The following is a 19,833-nucleotide window of genomic DNA, read 5'->3' as shown; positions in this document are numbered from 1 at the left end:
ACACATTCTCCCCTGTTGTCCAGCTGCATTTTTGTAATATCTCTAACCAATCTATATACATGTAGTATAACTTAAGAGACTGGTGGTAGTTGCTCATTATAGGATAGCTCTAGATAAAAACATTACCATCTCTGGTAGTAAAGTCATAATTCAACATAACAATGTGAGCTGCTCTAACATCAAAATAGCATCTACGTATTTTAACATTGGTTAAAATAGCTCTATAGGCACTGGGGTGGATTTCACAAAGAGTTAAGACTGGTCTTATCTCCAGTTAGGACAACTTACTCGTCCTAATTTAAGACAAACCTTAAGTTTTTAATAACTCCGAAAGAGTCCTAGAACTAGTCCTAAATTAGGACCATCTTTATTGAATCGTGCATTTATTATTTTATTCTCAGCTGGTCTGAACGGATGAATGCTGCCAATGGTGCTGGAAAAAGTTATGTTTTTATGAATTTTTTATTTATGCATTTATTCAACTCAGACAGGTGCATAGTTTCATACCTTTGTTAAACAAAGAAATTTCAAGAGCAATTCTCCCAGAAAAAAACCCCCCAAAACACCCCACACAACTGGATTGAAGTACTCTTGTGTTAATCCTCGCCAGCTTGAAATGCGTTGTCTCTACCCCTATAGGGGTAGTTCCTTGCTGTTTCCTCTCCCACCCTGTTTCCTGTCCTTGCCCAATATACCCTCATCTCTCATATATTCTTTACATGTTCCTTGTTGTATCCAAACCTTTGTCAGTCATCTTCATTCAGGACCAGTGTTTTAGTATGCCTATGCTAAACATGTTTATTTTCCTATTTTTTATTTTCCTATTTTTTAAACTAATATTTTATTTGCAATTACATGTAATAATATTTTACTTTGTGAAATGGTCGAATAAATAATAGTAATTTATAGTAATAACAACTGAATCTCAGTTACATTTTGTCTGAAACTAAAATCACTAATGTATCAGGGAAATAACATTTGTGTTGACAATCACTCAGCCGCTCAACAGCAGTATCCGTAAATTGATTGATGTTCTCACGAACCACTAATGACTAAAAGCTTTCAAAAATGTCTCTCAATTACATAGAATGATAAAAGGTAAATATTTGATCAGGTACAGTATCGGCCATCTTCATGACAATCTATTTTTCAAGATTATTTGATGATGGTGAAGGGCTCTAATGTTGGATTCCCAGTGGTTTTGCATCCTGGTTCGAATCCCACCTCGGGAGACAGACAAGTGCGTGTGTTCTTGAAAGAATCATCGCCCAGATTAAGAACCAAACTTATTTATATTAGGTTTATCTCCTGCACATTTGACTTTTGACGTTTCCAACATACTGTATGCATAAAATAACAAATCTGTGAAAAATTGGGCTCCATTGGTCATTGAAGTTGCAAGAAAATAATAGGGGAAAACACACCTCCGTTGCACAAATTTGTGTGCTACAGAAGCATGAGAAAGGCTTCAGGTCAGAGATTCAAATATTTGAGAGAGAAATTAACCCTTTCTCAAAACTTTTTTACTTCAGAGGGAGCAGTTTCTTGTGATGTTTTATCAACAGCACTCAATTGCTTGTTACCCAGTCAAGTTTAAGCAAGTCGAAACGTTGAGACCAATTCAAGAACTAACTCTGGGTCCGTGGAAGTGCAGTTAGTTACGATCCTACAAGCTAAAGTAGTAATTCCCAGCCACTTTTCTATACCTTCCGGTAGTAGTTAAAAAGCAGGACAGTTCTTTCAGAACTGAGAAGTCTCCCAAACATCCAATTAATCTACTCAGCGGTAGTAGAATAAAGCAAGACAGTTCTCTAAGAACAAACTCTACCTGGCAATTAGATATTACCGCAAACCAAATATATAAGTTTTTTTATGCTAATATGTATTTTGCCAAATCAGTGCCTTTAACATGAGATTTACTAGTTTCTCTTTACATTGTATATTTCAGGTTATTCGGTACGTTGTAACATCAGATCCTCACTAGTGCCACTTTCAAGATGTTCAATCCTAAAATGAATTCCACAGACTATGACGATGATGAGCATCTCCGTGAAGCGGAGGACAATTTCTCCATCCTCATGGGCGTCCTGCACATCTTGACCATCTTCGTGACGACCCTCGGAAATATCCTAGTAATCACCGTTATCATTAAGTCCCACAAGCTCCACACCATCACCAGTGGCTTCCTCCTTAATCTCGCCATCTCAGACCTTGCTGCTGGGTTGTTCCTCGTCCCATTCGCCGCAAGCACTAGTCTTAACCTGGAGTGGCTCTACACTCGTGCCTCCTGTACATTCCTCGGTTTCCTCTACACCGTCTTATGTTTCGTATCGACATGGACGCTCGCGAGCATCAGCGTCGAGCGTTTCATCGCTGTCAACAATCCATTAAAGTACCATCAGATGATCAACAAAAGACGCGTCATTATTGTGATTGTTTTAATCTGGACCTGCGCGATGATCAACGCTTCTTTCGCCTTCGCGGAACAAGAGGCATATGTGTATCTCCCGCAGTATACCTTCTGTCTACTCAACTACCGGGATAGGATAGCGACTGCGATCATTATACCGATTATAGCGATCTTTATTCCGTTCTGTTTGATGTGCTATACATACATGTCGATTGGACGGATAGCATGTTCGCACGCGAAGAGGAAGGTCGTGGAGTGCAATAAGGATCATTGTATGTTTGTGGCTCCGAAGACCAAGGACTATCGAGCTGCTAGGATATTAGCTGTCATGGCAGGTGAGTAAAAAACAAACATGAATGTAATCTTTGAAGTATACCTAGGCGTGATACCTCACGGGCTCCATGCCCCATGGCCATTGCCTTGGTGCCCTTTGTATTGTATGTTTGTGGCTCCGAAGACCAAGGACTATCGAGCTGCTAGGATATTAGCTGTCATGGCAGGTGAGTAAAAAACAAACATGAATGTAATCTTTGAAGTATACCCAGGCGTGATACCTCACGGGCTCCATGCCCCATGGCCATTGCCTTGGTGCCCTTTGTATTGTACAGTACAAGTTTACAATTTCCTCACAGGGTGCTGTTTACCAAGGAGAACAAATTCCTTGGTGCCCTTGCCCTTCCAAAAATGAAGATGCAGGCTGTTTTTTCTTTCTTTTTTTAGGCACAAAAAGATATTGTTCAGAAAAAACTGGCTCAATTACAAACTTCATAATCAGTATGCTTTTCGACTAAAATTAAACATGTTTTTCACCCCTTACCAATCTTTTTAGAAATTTAGAAAGTAATCTCCGATCTGATGGCACTGTTAACGTTAACAATTTCCTTTGAATTTTTCCCATTTGAGACTTAACCATCCAATTAGTTATGTAGAGATGCCAGTTTGGAATCTCATTTCACTCATTCACTAGTCACGTTTTCCTTTCTTTGCTACTCTTTGAGAGGAAAAAAATCAACATAAACGTCTTTTATAGTGTACCGGGGCTCTGGGAGTACTATTTTTAAAAGTTTCATCCCCACACAAAGGCATCAATCTGTTCACCGGAAGCTCTCTCAAAACTCCTTTCTTACTGGATTTATTTCCGCTGATTGTACAATATAACAATTACAGAGGCACAGGATAAGTTAATTGCAAAACGCTGCCTATGAATGCAGTCCCTACAGCCCAGCAACGTTATAACAGTAATAACATGACATGTGCGCAAACATGACAAACATTTACTAGTAATTGCTTATTTTGAAATAATAAACTCACTCAATGTACATTGTGCTAAATCCACTGTGGTACTCCTTTTTGTTCACAAAATTAGCATACTAATTAAAAATTTAATTTAAGGAAGATCCATTGAGCCAGAATACAGGCTTCTAAATCATAAAAAGAAAATTAGTAAGTACCAATCCAGGGGCCAATTTCATAGAGCTGCTTAAGCAAAAAATTTGCTTAAGCAAGAAAATAGCTCGCTTATTTTACACATGTTACTGGCCAAAATGTCATGCCATATACATTGCTTATGACTAGTACTTAGCTGTTGTTTACTTAGCATAACAATTTAGTGGAGTCTTGGCCGGTAATCTGATTTTACTAAGCAATGAATTTTTTGCTTAAGCAAATTTTTGTGCTTAAGCAGCTCTATGAAATTGGGCCCACATCATTTAAGTTAAAAAGCAGCATTTGAAGACACTCAAAATTACGGTCGAAATAAGCATACATGTATGAGTGAAAATGCAATGACTATCTTTTGTCAACGTCACTAAAATTTTCTCGGGCCTGTTTGTTTTAAAAGCTAGAGGCTTGGACTAAATTTGCTCAAATATGATATTGATTTAACATGGTTGCTATTTTTCAGAGGTTTTGATCTCTGTGAAAATAACAAGGGTCCTTGGTTATTGTTATAAAATCAAGGATGCTACTTTTTAACATCCATGTGTTTTTTTTTTAGTATTAAAACATCTCTTGTTCAAAATTGTCTCTGTTAAAAATAACAATGGTCCGTGGCTATAGTTTAACCAGGATAGCTTTTACACAACTCAGAGTAATGCTACTTTTAACATCGATGTGATTTCAGTAAAAGTCTCTTGTTTAAAAGTGTCTTGTGTGAAAGGGCCTTTACAGAACAAAAACACCATTACAAGAACTTGAACCCGCGCTCGACATGCAAGAGTCTGGTGTACACTGTACACTAACCTCCTCTTCCATCCACCACACCCTAGTGATGTTTCATCCATTAACCACAAATAGACTTAATACTTCCTTTCATTCATCAGACGGTTATTTTCTCCAGATTTTCGGCAAAGCTTCATTTCTAAAGATAGCGAGTCAGGGCTATGTTTGGGCGACCACATTGGATGACTCATGGGTTGTAACACAGAATTCACGTAGGAAAGGGGAAACCCGCAACTTAACTAATAATCTGCTGTTGTTACACATGCTGCCGCAGGAAAACATGCACTTGAAGTGCATTTCCATTAATGGGTCCTGACACACTCTTGATACACACTGTGATAGTACACTCATGGTAGTGGGTCAAACCCATTCAATGCACTGGACACTGTTGGTAATTACTCACAAAAATTGTTAGCATAAAACCTCACTTGGTAACGAGTAATGGGGAGCTGTTGATAGTATAATACACTGTGAGAAACAGCTCCCTCTGAAGTAACGTAGTTTTTGAGAAAGAAGTAATTTCTAACTAAAATGTTTGAATTGATTTTGAGACCTCAGCTGAGGTTTCAAAATCAAGCATCTGAAAGCACACAACTTGTGCGACAAGGGTGTTTTTCTTCCATTATTCTTCGAAACTTCGTCGACCAATTGAGTTCAAATTTTCACAGGTTTGTTATTTTATGCATATGTTGAGACACACCAAGTGAGAAAACTGGTCTTTGACAATTACCAATAGTGTCCATTGTCTTTGATGAGAATCTCCGCTAGAACCTTCAAACAAATTTTCTGCAGTTCAAAAATCAGGGCATCTAAATAGCATCCTTCTACAATACTTAGGGAGCAGCTAAACAATCGGGCATGTTCTAGGCACAAAAGAGCGTTCACATGGGCAAATGCCCGCAATCCAATTTAACTGTCAGAACGTTACATGTATGCTTGACTGCATTGCACAAATGCAGGAGCAGGGAGTGTTTTCCTCCATGTAAAAAAAGACACTTCACATACGATTTTTTATTAATTTGAACATCCATTAACGATTGACATCCTTAAGTGAACCACACATGAATTTTGGAAATTCACTTTACCTATTGGCATGACTGAGGAGAGGTACACCTACACTGTATGTGAAAAATACTAGTTAATTTTGAGCCTCGTACAAGTGTTTGAATTACAAAAATTCAAAATTTGACAACAATAATTTCATATAAAACTATTTTTTTTCAAAGACAAAAGAATTTGGGTTGGCAACATTTCTCAAGTCGGTGAGCAGGCACCAAACTTGCTAAGCCATCGATATTTTGACTTGATGATAAATCCTGCGGACAATTAAAATGAAAAGGTTACCTGTAGGACTGGCTATTAACTGAAACACTGTCAAGACAGTCACAGCATTCACTTCATACATCCTTTACCTCAACATTGAACCAACCAATTTATTTTGGACTTTGATAAATCCAGCGGACAAGTGAAATGAAAAGGTTACTGGTACGGCTGGCTAGTAACTGAAAACACTGTCAAGGCAGTCACATCATTTATCTTGCACATCCTTCACATCAACATTGAACCAACCAATTTATTTTGTTATCCAAAAAAGTGTTCTCCCTTCAGTTTAGCAAATTGCGTGATCAAAAACCTCCAGACAATAAAAATCCCTCTCTCTGTGGTCCAGGTAGCTAGATCATCAATTCCAAAATCTACTTTCAAATCTCTCTACGCAACGATTATTCTTCTAAGTCCTATACAAATAAAAACAATGCGTTAAGGAAGCTGTTAGATTTGGACTTCGATAAATCCAGCGGACAAGTGAAATAAAAAAGATAACTGGCATGGCTGGCTAGTAACTGAAACACTGTCAAGGCAGTCCACAAAGCTCTAAATGGCAAGGCTCCCCACTATATTTCTGAACTGCTTCAAGTTTACACTCCTTCAAGGAATCTTCGATCAAGTTCCATGCTTCTCCTCATTGAACCCAAGTCTCGACCTTGCTCGACACTCATGGGGTGACAGGTCTTTTTCTGTAGCCGCGCCATGCATCTGGAACTCTCTACCACTTAATCTTCGATCTTGTCTTTGTACCGCAAAATTCAAGTCTCTTCTCAAAACTTATCTTATGTCACAGGTTTTCAATGACTAATTTTGTTGTGTCTGTTTTTCTTTGTGTTGTGTTTTTGTTTTGTTTTGTTTTGGTTTACTGCGCCTTGAACACCCAGCAGGGTGGATATGTGCGCATTACAAGTCTTATTATTATTATTATTATTATTATCATTTACCGTCAACATTGAACCAACCAATTTACTTTGTTGTCTAAAAAGTGTTCTCCCCTTAACTTTGGAGGCTGGCAAAATGCAAGACAGTACCTGCTGTGTATTTTTTTAAAAACCATATTGCTATTTTTGCTGTTTTTTAATCCTGCATCCTGACTGTACAGCGCTTTGAAACAGTGTTAAAGCGCTTTATAAATGTATTTAAGTTAAGTTAAGTTAAGTTACCTACATGCGAGTAAAATCCCTCTATCTTCGATACAGGTAGCTAGATTATCAAATCCCAAATCTACTTTCAAGTCTCTCTACGCACCGATTATTCTTTTAAGTCCCATACTAATAGTTATGTTTAAAGGAAGCCATTAGATTTGGACTTTGATAAATCCAGCGGACAAGTGAAATGAAAAGTTTACTGGTACGGCTTGCTAATAACTGAAACACTGTAAAGGCAGTCACAGAATCTAATTTGTACAGTACATCTTTCACATCTTTCACATCCAGGCCTGATACTAAACAGAGGCAACGAAGGCGATTGCCTCCATGCCCCCTAGTCATTGTCTTGGTGCCCATGAAATGCTCTCAGTACAAATTTGCGATTTCATCATAGGGTACCCTTTACCAAAGAGAAAATGCCTTGGTGTCTTTGCCCTTTCAAAAAACGAAGCATACAGGCCTGTCTTAGAGTTGGACTTCGATAAATCCAGAGGACAAGTGAAATTGTCAAGACAGCATCTTACTTGGTATATCCTTAAAGCCATTGGACACTTTTGGTAAACAGTATTGTCCAAAGGCCCACACTTGGTGTATCACAACTTATATATAAAATAACGAACCTTTGAAAATTTAGGCTCAATCGGTCATCGAAGTCGGGAGAAAATAACGGAAAAACCCACCCTTGTTTCCGCACGTTTCGCAGTGTCATGACATGTGTTTTTAACAAATCCGTAGTTCTCACTATTGAGAATTGATAAGTGTCTTAATGTTTTCTCAAAAAGTAAAGCATTTCATGGAATAATATTTCAAGAGAAGTCTTTCACCATTACCTTCTGTAAACCCTGTAAGTTATTTGTAAATCTGTGAACTTTTGTTTTGTTTTCTGTTCCGAAAGTGTATAATGGCTTTAACCTCAAATTTTGTACCAACCAATTTATTGTTGATATCATCACACAGGTGTGTTCCTGGTCTGTTGGATACCATTCACCATCCTGAGCCTATGGCAAGCAAGCACAGAGGTCAACTTTCCATTTTTCCTGACGGCAACCTCAATATGGTTAACGTTCCTAAGCTCCGCCATCAACCCCTGGCTGTACTCCATTCTCAATAGAGCATTCAGACAAGCCATGAAGAGTCAGGGTGTTAGACTCCTGCAGAAACTCCACATTCTGAAAACCGACGACGACATGGACATTTTGGAGAACACAAGTCGGGGCCCGAGCAACGTCCACGCAACAAATCAGAGAGCGAGCGCCCTCGGGAAGAAGACCTTGACTATGCGCGAAAGTCAGAAGAGGTCGAGCAATAATAATGCCGAAGTGGATAAAGATAAAGATGTGGCAGAGGGTGAATGTAGCGCCAACCAACATGAAATGTTAGTTGAGTCTATGCCAGGCAGACTTATCGCTTCATGATAGTGTTGAATAATAAACAAACACAAGACGTTGCTGGAGTGAATGACTATAAACTTTTGGACCGCATTCCCACTGGATCCACAGTTGCGGGATCGGGAGATTAGTTGAATCGTTGTCGCGTTCCCACTTGAGTATGATCGTACATTGATCCCCCTTTTTGAGAACGGAAGTGGGTTAAAAAAAACACTGTTTTGCTAGCAAATTGCAGGGTCTGATCGCCCTTTGGGTTTTCACTAGACTTTTGATCGCCCATTAATCCACAAGGCGATCAGATCCCGCTTTAATCCTACTCCCGAGATGGATCAAAATTGCACGGTCAGATCCTGATCGCCCTGGCGTTCCCACTGGAGCTTATTTCTCTTTGAGCTCCCTTTGATCGCTCTTTCGGGGCCTTGATCGCCCTTTTCTCGAATTGGGAGATCAATGCAGGGTCCAGTGGGAACGGGGTCTTGGAGCGCTACGGTTGCCCAGGTTGTATACTCCCCAGGGAGCTGAGAAAGATTAAAGGAATGGTATTGACCAAACGACCAGGGAACTAATGTAAAGGGCATTGAGATAGTTATTGTGAAATGAGACGGTTATTGTGAAATGCGCTATTAAGAACTTGTCATTACTATTAAACTCAAGATAACACTCATCATAAATCTGTCCTACTGCAGTTCTTTCGTTTTCTTCGAGAGAGTTTACAAATTGACGTTGCAAAGAACTTGACAATGTCTCTCCACTTCCTAATTAGAGGCCGTGCCTGCGGCTGGTTCATTACAGTAAGTACAGCTGCCCTTAGCCATACTACATGTAGCAGCAGCCGATGATAATAAGGAATTATTTCAGGGACAATGCACTCCAAAAACATTTTTAAGACGGCTGTCTTTAATGTAGTATGGGTTTTCAATTGGTTTCTGTTTCTCAAAAATTGTACAATCTTCACACCATGTACATGTACAGAAGACGATCAGACTCGGAGCATACTGATCGAAATGTCGAGTTGAAACCAATGGTTCTTTTCAGAACCACCCCCAACTCATTAGAGATAGTCATTACAGGGTGTTACCGCAAACCTTTCCATATCGTATTTCCACCATGCAAAGTTTCAAATCCTACTTACATACATTGTATCTCTTGTGCAATAAACTGTGATACAATGATGTCTATCTCTTGTGCAATATCATGCCTACATGATACATTAAGAACTAGACATTGAGAGTTTGTGAACAACCTCGAGGTGTTCGTTTTCCGGGAGTAAAAGCCTGGTGTAAAAAAAACTTTAAAAAAAACTTGCACCTTGCGTTGTTCTCAAGATTTGTAAAAGTGAAAAGTCAACAACCCTTTAACACATTGTACGTGTACCAAGTCCTTTTCAATGTTAATTCTCCAGCCATTGATTACTGTAATACAATCTCAACAGCAGATTGAATCGATGACAACCAATCACCACATAAGCATCCCATCCCCAAGGACACCTTAGCTTGCACCAACTTCATAAACTGAATATGGTGAAATATATTTCATTTCCAAGTTCCTCGAATGTGGCTGCTCAAAGCTAGAAACCTCCTCAGATTTTGAAGAAAACCCACAAGACCACAGGGAATGTATATGTAGTGCATAAATTTCATCAACTTTTTCCATACCTGTCCTTTGCTAAACTTTCAGAGGGAGTTTTTGGTATTGAGTTTGAAAACCTTACCAATAACACAATTGATTTTTGGGGTTGAAAAAAGAAAAATTTACTAGAGTGGGCTTCGAACCAACGACCTCCAGATTACCATGCTGGCACTCTACCAACTGAGCTGTCTAGCCCTATGTTGCCGGTCTCCCTTTGTCAATATCTTTGTTTGGGGGGGGGGGGGCGAAGTTATAACTATATAGCAAGACAGTTCTCTAAAGAACAAAATCTACCTGGCAAGTAAACACACACACAGTGTTACCGCAAACCCAATATGTAAGTTATAAAATTGTTTTGAAAAGTGGAAGTAAACACACTTGAACAGTGGGTTTTTGTTTGGTTGTGAGGTTTGCAGTGACCCCAATGCTAAAATTACTGCAATTGGGCCAGTGGGTATTTCGTGCCAAGAAAGAACATCGATGAAATCTTGCGACTATTTTTAGCGATTCCGGTCCATTAAGTCGGGTCCCTGAGGGTAACAGGTTCCACCTGTATGGAGCCATCAATAGGAGGAAGGGCTGGATTGTGAAGATCATCTCAAGTTACATTGCCAATTTTCCAGTACATTAGCTTGCAGTAGAATCACTCCAATCAAAAGTAGTGCATAGTCTCGCCTTGCCTCATTATTTTTTAAATTAACATGGGGTGCATTTGGGGTTATTCCTTCCAGCGCTTGAAAGTAGGTTATTGTTGAAGACCCCTTGCATCTGACATTGTTCCAAAAAAGATGTGTATTTTTATTGGCTTGTCACATGAGGCAATTTTACAGGCATCTTTGAGGCGACCAATAGCCTTGGTGCAAGACGTTTCTCGCTTCCCTTTCACGCACAGCGCGGCTAACTCACCAACAGCGCCCGCATCGACTCGCCTGACTAAGCCCATTCACCGCCCCCATTGGTTGGCCTTGTTTCTCGCGGGGCGGTGAGTGGGCCAAGTCAGGTGAGTGTGTGGGGCGGTCGATACGGGCACTGTTGGTGAGCTGGCCGCACTGTGCGTGAAAGGAAAACAAGAAACGTCTTGCACCAAGACTAGGCAACCAACTGCAGTGTAGGTTACACAACAAGACCACTTCAGTAGCAAAAGAGTAAATTTCCAAACCATCCCCAATTGTGAACATGTTTGGCGAGGAGTTTGATCAGTCATTAGGTGCTCCTGCTGCTCATACTTTGGAAGCAGTAAGAAATATCTGTGTTCAGATCGAGAACAACAGTCAAGAACACAGTGTGTGCGTAAAAACTGGATCGGAAACTGCTATTCAGTACATGCATCACGTTTTGTCTATCCTCAGTATTGAGTGGACGGATGCCTACTACTATCACGCATGATATTAAAAACTTTGGAAAAAAACTACATACAACTTACAAATGCTGACCTATATATATAGTGTACGCTTTTAATTTCGTTTCAATAACAATTTCACTAATTTTTCTGAGAAAAACTAAACTGGAAATCAACTTTAAACAGATCGCTTTGGGATTACAAAATCCCGTTCCCACTAACAGTGAGTGATTATTTTACTGCCTAAATGCAATTTGCTTTTTGTAGTAAATATGTTTTGTCCATGAAATGTCGTCGTATGAATACCCATTTTAAGTTGTCTTCGCCTTGACATTTGCAGTTTTCAACAGCTTATACTTCTTTTACGGTTGTATTTCTGAACCACGTTAAGGGATCCTGGCCTGATAAACAGGGAGACAATGAAGGCGATTGCCTCCATGCCCCCTGGGGAAATTTACGATTTCTTCACAGGGTTCCCAATTGCCCTTTCAAAATACAGGCCTGCGACGTTGGAAAGCTGTTACATAAGGGCCAATCATCAACCCATGCAAAGATTAATAGTCATTATATCAGAAGAATTGAAAGGATTTACGATGTTGCAGCATACATTAATAAAGCCATTTAAAAGAACTGCATGCTTCCATTTCGAAAAGGTGCAGGGGCACCAAGGCATTTTCTCCTTGGTAAAGGGCACCTTATTATCAGGCAATTGTAAATTTCTATGGAGCACTTCAAGAGCACCAAGGCAATGATCAGGCGGCATGCAGTGATCGCCTCTGTTGCCCCTTAAGTATCAAGCCTGCATTATAAGGCACAAATCCATCCGTAGATTTAGCATGTTTGCATCGTCTTTTGACCAGTGCACAAGAACTCAATAAAACTGTTGTCAGTGTACGGCCAACCCTGCAAAATGGCGCATTGACAAGACCATCAACAAGCATGCACAGAAACTTGCATGTAAATACCCGTTTATAGGATCGCTGCTGCAAGTTGCATAAAGAGTTTTGGCCAAAATAGTGTGCAGGCCTGATACTTCATGACGGCAACGAAGGAAATTGCCTCCACACCCCCTGGGTGCCCTTGAACATGACATGTCATAAGGTGCCCTTTATGCCTCTATGGTGCCCTTGCCCTTTCAAAAATGAAGCATGCAGGCCTGATTGTGTGCTCCAGAATGAACCGGTTGAGAAGGAAGAATACCATACCTGATATGTGGAGACTTTTGGTATATGATTAAATTTTTATCTTGTACTCAAATTTATTTTAACTAAAAAGGGTCAGTTTAACCATAGTGTAACAGAGCCACTGCAATCTGGTACATCAATTTTTTCCATCGACCCACTAATGGCAAAGACGACGGATATTGGTACAAAAATATCACTCAAATGCGCTCGATTGACCATTAGAAGAGTGCATTATTAACAAACCATTACCCACAGTGCCAAGTAAGCATTATAGCAATACAATGAGCACTAGGACGAAGTGCAGGTTCTATAAAAAGATTGCTTGTACAATTTGTAACCGGTAGAAAACGGTATCACAAGCTCCTTTATTGTTCCATTGGATTTCAAGCAACCTTCACAAAATTCAACCCCGTAGGAGACTTCGGTCATGAAGTTATATCCACAACCTCTATATCAGTGCAATTTGTTTTGGAGAATTGTAGGTCAAAACGTGCAAATTGTGGCCATAACGGGGGGAGAAATATATATTTTATTTTGTTTATTTATTTATTTTTTCTTTTACTTTAGATCAAATTCACAAAAATTGTCAACTTAAAACAATTTAGAAAGCCCCAGATTGCACAGAGGGCTTTTAAAAAACAACAGGAAAAGAAAAAAAAAAGGTCAAAGGACCCGTTTCAATTCAGAGTGCTTTGGCCAAACTTCCAAAATGAGTCAATATTTTGTTAGAATCTTTTGAGAGATATGTAACAACTTTTAGATGCCAAGTCAATGAAAACAGAATGATTTTTCTTTCAACCTCGGCGATAAAATCACATCTCCAATTTCGTCGCATGAATGAATAGAATGATTTTTCTTTTAACCTTGGCCATAAAATTCCATCATCAATTTCAAACAAATAAAATAAACATAAAAAGAAGTATTTTTAGTGATTTGTGCACAAAGTATCGCTTAGTATGTCTATATTTTTGATTAAATTAAATCTGGGACAACTTCCAATTTGGATTTTATTAGAAACCGCACAAAAAGGAATAATGACAAAACATGTCTGGAACTTATTTGTGTCTCAATTTGTAAAAAAAGGTCCATGAAATCACATCGTCAATTTTGACATGTAGAAACTTGTGCAGAAAGTATCGCTTCAGAATTCTCTATATTGATAAAATTATGTCTGGGACAACTTCCATTACTGGATAATATTAGAAACCGCACATGAATAAATAGTAGTATTTTAAGTAACTTTTGCAAAAAGTACCACTTAGTATTTCTCTATTTTTGATAAAACTATATCTGGAACAACTTCCATTACTGGATAAGATTAGAAACCGCACAAAAAAAGAAAAATGATCAAAACATGACTGGGTCTTATTTGTGTCTCAGTTTGTAAGAAAAGGTCTCATAGAATCATTGCTTTCAAAACAACTGGTTAAAGCCATTATACACTTTCGGAACAGAAAAAAAAAAATCACAGATTTACAAATAACTTACAGGGTTTACAGAAGGTAATGGTAAAAGACTTCTCTTGAAATATTATTCCATGAAATGCTTTACTTTTTGAGAAAACATTAAAACAATTATCAATTCTCGACAACGAGAATTACGGATTATAGTAAACACATGTCATGACACAGCGAAACGTGCGGAAACAAAGGTGGGTTTTCCCGTTATTTTCTCCCGACTCCGATGACCGATTGAGCCTAAATTTTTACAGGTTTGTTATTTTATATGTAAGTTGTGATACACGAAGTGTGGTCCTTTGGACAATACTGTTTACCTACAGTGTCCAATGGCTTTAATGTGGAGGCCAGAGACTGTGCCAGCTTGTTTTTCATTTCAACAAAATGTAATTTATCGATCTAGTTCATCCTGCGAAGGGAAATTAAAGAACATTTCTGTAAAGACCACCCAAAGAGCTATATATATTGACTAGAGCGCAAACATCCCGTTATATGTCCATGAAATCACATCATCAACTGCGAGCGTCATGTGCGTCATGTTTAAAAGGCGCGTATATTTTTTTTAGTACGTCAATCAAGTCGCAGTTACGGTTTTTGCTGCAATGTGTGTTCTCTTACAATTAAAATCAATCCGAATTCCACAACACATCAAACATCTCTGCGCCTAGGGTGGCTTCAAAACGCAGAGCAAGTTAGCGCTCTAGTCAATATATTTAGCTCTATGAGACCACCTCATGAGGAATGACGTCATTAGGGTCGCGCTTTTATTTCTGGCAAACAAAAGAATGATGGATTTATTCTGATTGGAAAACGGTGAAATGCCCTCGGAGTTTAATTACAATTGGTAATAGTAACAAGTTGATGGATTGGTTATGAAAGAAGTATAACAAAGACGGAGGAATAAAACTCTTATTTATAAAATGTAATGGTCACCAACGCTTATATCTGTGAATGATAAACTTATCTTGAGAAGATAAAATCAACCAAAAGCACAGAGAGCATAAATGCAAAAAATAGTTAATGGCCTGACGTTTCGACCCTAGCAGAGTCTTTCTCGAAGGCTAAACTTATCTTGTTAAGAAACAGGTAATAATACCAGGGTGGCAACTGCACGCCTGTATGCTTCGTTTTTGAAAAGGCAAGGGCACCAAGGCAATTTTCTCCTAGTTAAAGGGCAACCTATCTAGGAAATTGTAAATTTCTACTGGAGCATTTCAAGGGCACCAAGGCAACGATCAAGGGCCATGGATGCAATCACCTTCTTTGCCTCCAAGAAGTATCAGGCCTGCAACTGGATTTCATTAGGATTTGTGACTGTATAAAACTGGAGATAGAAAACAAAACCACCAAAGAACGTCAGTGTTTGTGACTTATTATACAACATTGAAGTTCTTGCTACATCCACATGAATTACATGTAATATAGTTCATGCTTCAAATTTATCCAGCAAACCTTTATGGATGGTAACCAACTCCCGTATATAATTTGGCGACATTTGGTTAGGGATATTTTGAGTTTCAAAATCTACATAATTAAAAAAAATTTTGTTAATTTAAATTTATGTTTTTGGTGTTTGGTAACATTTCTTTTTTCATTCACTGGTATTTAAAAGTTTCCTAAAGATATAAGTTAGATAAACAAGTCCATCGTTTACATAATTCAGTTTTGATAAATAATAAACTTTGACTGATTGTCCAAAATCTGATGATGTCATCATGTCTGTTTACATTGACCTCATTGTTTGATTATTCTACTTCTGATATTTGACTTGTTCCATTATTTTCTCTTGTACAAAAAGATGGAAGTAAATGTTTCCTTGCATTGAATTATTCAGGTACAGTCTTGGTTTTTTAAAGTCTCTCAAGTTTCAAGGTTCAATGGGCCAGACTTTTGACCGCATGAGGGCACTCTCAATAGACCTTATGCATTGATGTCATCCTGCCGCCATCTTGAAGGTAAAACTGTGACGAAACAATCCAAAACGCACTAATTTGTATGCACGGCGCACAGGATTGGCCAATAAACAACCTCCTTTTGACCTCTAGGTGAAGGCGCCCTACTAAAATGACGCCATGTGCATAAGGCCTATAGTATTTTCATCGATTCGTCCTGCACCGTTTCAACAGCCGCTCTGTCACTTTTGTTGTGCCATAGATTTTTAAGTTGCTTTAAAGGTAATGGAGCTTTTGTTCGTGATGGATTAGATGTCTGTGTTAGTAGTGTGTTCCAGTCTTTAATAATACCCGCAAACTTGTATGACAGGAAAGAACAGTTTTTCCCGATGATTGTACCGTCTGTTCACGTACTTAAGACCACCCCCCAAAAGGTACTTGAAAACATCCAAAAGTGTTTCAGGTACTTGATTAAAACATTACCACAGTATGTGTGTATGTTAACTGATGACACGAAATGCAATCCATTTTGTAAATCTGGAATTGTGAAATCAGCCTGTGGCGTACAAACACTCCAACCAGTGAGCTGTACTCGGCATTAATCGAACCATCTCACTGCAGCAGACCAGCTTGGGTTTTAACACAGCAACTAAGAAATGCCGCTAGCGTAAACAAAATGCTTAGTGGGTCCCTCAGGATTGTCAGCACAGTAAGTAGTTTGAGTTTATCAGAAGTGAGTAGAGTGCCAGCTTTATTATGTGTGCAGTCGGAAGGAAGTGGAAATATGGATTATTATGGGGGTACCGATAGGACGTGTGCAACGTGATTACTTTTTATTGTACTCGTCTTCAGACTTTAAGATCAAACACTTATAGAGCTAACCTATATCCCTAACATTTCTTCGGTGGTTGGATTGAACTATGTATTCTTTTTGATTCCATAAGTCTGCTCCGAAATGGTGCAATAAACTGGTAGTTAACTAATGTGTGGGACTGACTACTAAGAAGCGCCCCTTTAACCTCTTCAATTTCAGAATTCCTGACAAAACACAATTTATATTTCTGTTCAAACAAATTTGGCCACTTATTTTATTAAATTTGACAGGTCTTTTGCACAAGTATTTATTGATAACTAGAAGGTCAGAATAAATGTATTCTTTAGTTAATTCACTGCTTCTATAAATGTTACACTCACATAGTTACCTGTTCATGTTTGTTGTGTGGTCATATAGCCATCGAGAAAGACTGTTAGGGTCGAAACGTCAAGCCCTTCACTATTTTTTAATTGTGTTTTTACACTTACACCGAATTGTGTAATAAGCACTATATACTTTCCCCAAGTCCTATGGGTGAATAAACAAAATCCACACAGGCATACAAATCTGGAGCAGATGTCTTACAACTAGTCCACAAAGCTACTCGATGACAAGAAAATCAGTTCAAATTACTGTACGGTAGCAGCGGGTGTAATATAAAAAAAAATATTCTTGGAAAACAAATTGAGTAACTTCCAGTGTTCGTGCACAGACTGTCGGCACAAGAGTCCTGAGCTTTCTGCAATTAATCAGTAACAGATTCGACGAGTTGCCACGGAGAAGTAGGCAACTTCAAGATTTCTAAGTGTAGATGAACGCAGAGACATTTTTTGTGATTCTCGGCCCGAGGAGACTGATTGCCTGGTGTTTTATGATTGATAGGTAGGTGCCTCAACAAGGCACCTTCGTTAACTAACAGCTTAGTTCGGTAAACGAATCCAAATCGCGGAATAATGAAAAGAGGAAATGAACCAGAGTCGGATTACGGTATGTTTCACGGAAGTGGCGATTTGTTGTGGACTTTCTGCGTCCACGTTAAGGCTGCAAACAACTGATGATGTGCCTTTTAACCCTTTGCATGCTACCATTTATTACACACACTATTCCCTGCCCGCTGGAATCTTTTTGCACAATCATTAAAATTACACACATCTGTACTCGAAAGCATTTTTCTGTGTGAAGAAATTATTTTATTGCAAAATGCAAAATAAGATAAATGTAGAGTATAATACGGACAACCAGTTAGTTCAAACAGAATTGAATTTGAGTAAATAATTTATTAAGTACACACTTCCAAAGCACAGCGAAAAATGTCCCCAACACCATGGACAGTATACCCTGTTTCCCTTCTTGCATAGGAAAGCTGCCATCGCTATCGTCAGATTCGGCCCCATCTTCCATAGATATGTGTCCGTTATCTGGCCCAATGTCAATAGACATAACCCCACTCAAGTATTATCATCTCTATCGTCTCCCAAAACATCCTTAGACTCTTATTTTCCAAAGCTAGAATCCGCGAAAATCTTCCAGAATGCTGCCTGCGGCGTCCATTGTTACTCCATTTTGTTTGACGGTGAAAACAGTCACCGAAAAACTCGGAAAATACAAGATTTTTTCATGAAAAACTGTCGCGTATTCTTCGTAACATGTCCTCTGTGTATCGAAGTGTATAGAAAAGTACCCGGATGGATGTCAGGGGTCAAAAGAAAGCTTGATTGTGTGCAAACAAATAGCATGTTGTGTTGGGCGCAAATATGCGCCTACAGCAGTGAGGGAATAAACGTTGCGGGCGCAAATTTGCGCCTGCAGCACGCAAAGGGTTAAAGGAAAATATATCAATGGGTTTTAAAGGCAGTGGACACTATTGGTAATTACTCAAAATAATTATTAGAATAAAACCGTACTTAGTAACGAGTAATGGGGAGAGGTTGATAGTATAAAACATTGTAAGAAACGGCTCTCTCTAAAGTGAAGTAGTCTTCGAGAAAGAAGTAATTTTCCGCGAATTTGATTCCGAGACCTCAGAATTAGAAGTTGAGGTCTCAAAATCAAGCATCTAAAAGCACACAATTTTGTGTGACAAGGGTGTTTTTTCTTTCATAGTTATCTCACAACTTTGATGACCAATTGATCTCAAATTTCCACAGGTTTGTTATTTTATGCATATGATGAGGTACACGCAGTGAGAAGACTGGTCTATGACCATTACCAATAGTGTTCAGTGCCTTTAAAGGCAGTGGACACTATTGGTAATTGTCAAAGACTAGCCTTCACAGTTGGTGTATCTCAACATCTGCATAAAAAAAACAAGTTCTCAAAATCAAATTCATGGAAAATTACTTCTTTCTCCAAAACTATGGCACTTCAGAGGGAGCTGTATCTCACATTGTTTTTATACCACCAACCTCTCCCCATTACTTGGCACCAAGAAAGGTTTTATGCTAATCATTATTTTGAGTAATTACCAAAAGTGTTCAGTGCCTTTAAGACAGTGCATTTACTGATGATGTGCCCTTCAAAGGGAAATATGTCATTGGGTTTCTTGGGGAGAACTATGAATTCAAATCCTTTAGTCTTCAAGAAACAGCCCAAGCCTGATTATGGTACATTTCGTTTCCTGGAAGTGGCAGTTTGTTGTGGACTATTTGTACAACCACGCTAAAGGAACACGTTGCCTTGGATCGGTTGAGTTAGTTTTTGAAAAACGTTTAAAACCGTTTTTTTTTTTTTTAAATGTATATAATATGGGTAAAAAGATGTTGTAAAAGTAGAATACAAACATGCCTCGAAATTGCACGGTTTTCCTTTTATCTCTCGACTAACACGATCGACCATTTATGGGAGACAAATTTTTGCCTCCCACAAATGTCCGACCGTGTAATTTTGCACAGTAAAAGGAAAACCACGCAATTTCGAGGCAAACTTGTGTGGATCATTGTATTCTACTTTTAAAACGTCTCTCCAACCATATGCATTTTATAAAAATCGGTTACAAACGCTTTTTATAGACCAACTCGTCCGATCCA

The 19,833-nt window shown here is 38.7% G+C and overlaps 2 protein-coding genes across 3 annotated transcripts in view; one reads left to right on the top strand and one right to left on the bottom strand.

Moving 5' to 3' along the window:
- Positions 1-19,833, bottom strand: part of LOC139945511 (protein transport protein Sec23A-like) — a 59,164-nt gene that overhangs the window by 21,306 nt on the left and 18,025 nt on the right. The gene's annotated exons all lie outside the window — the stretch shown is intronic.
- LOC139940070 (histamine H2 receptor-like) lies at positions 1,998-9,069 on the top strand. Its single transcript, XM_071936307.1, has 2 exons — positions 1,998-2,745; positions 8,062-9,069. Exons 1-2 carry the CDS (start codon positions 1,998-2,000, stop codon positions 8,517-8,519), a joined length of 1,206 nt encoding a protein of 401 aa, XP_071792408.1. The 3' UTR covers positions 8,520-9,069.

Source organism: Asterias amurensis, chromosome 1 (genome assembly GCF_032118995.1).
Source record: "Asterias amurensis chromosome 1, ASM3211899v1".
NCBI classification, from domain to species: Eukaryota; Metazoa; Echinodermata; class Asteroidea; order Forcipulatida; family Asteriidae; genus Asterias; species Asterias amurensis.
The sequence above is the reverse complement of the archived record's forward strand: the minus strand, read 5'-3'. Positions and strand labels throughout refer to the sequence as shown.

What these genes read in the sequence shown, in the direction of transcription:
- LOC139940070 (XM_071936307.1), top strand. Translation starts at nt 1,998, where the DNA reads ATGTTCAATCCTAAAATGAATTCCACAGACTATGACGATGATGAGCAT. An exon ending in GATATTAGCTGTCATGGCAG is followed by an intron (nt 2,746 to 8,061) that starts GTGAGTAAAAAA and finishes ATCATCACACAG; the next exon opens with GTGTGTTCCTGGTCTGTTGG.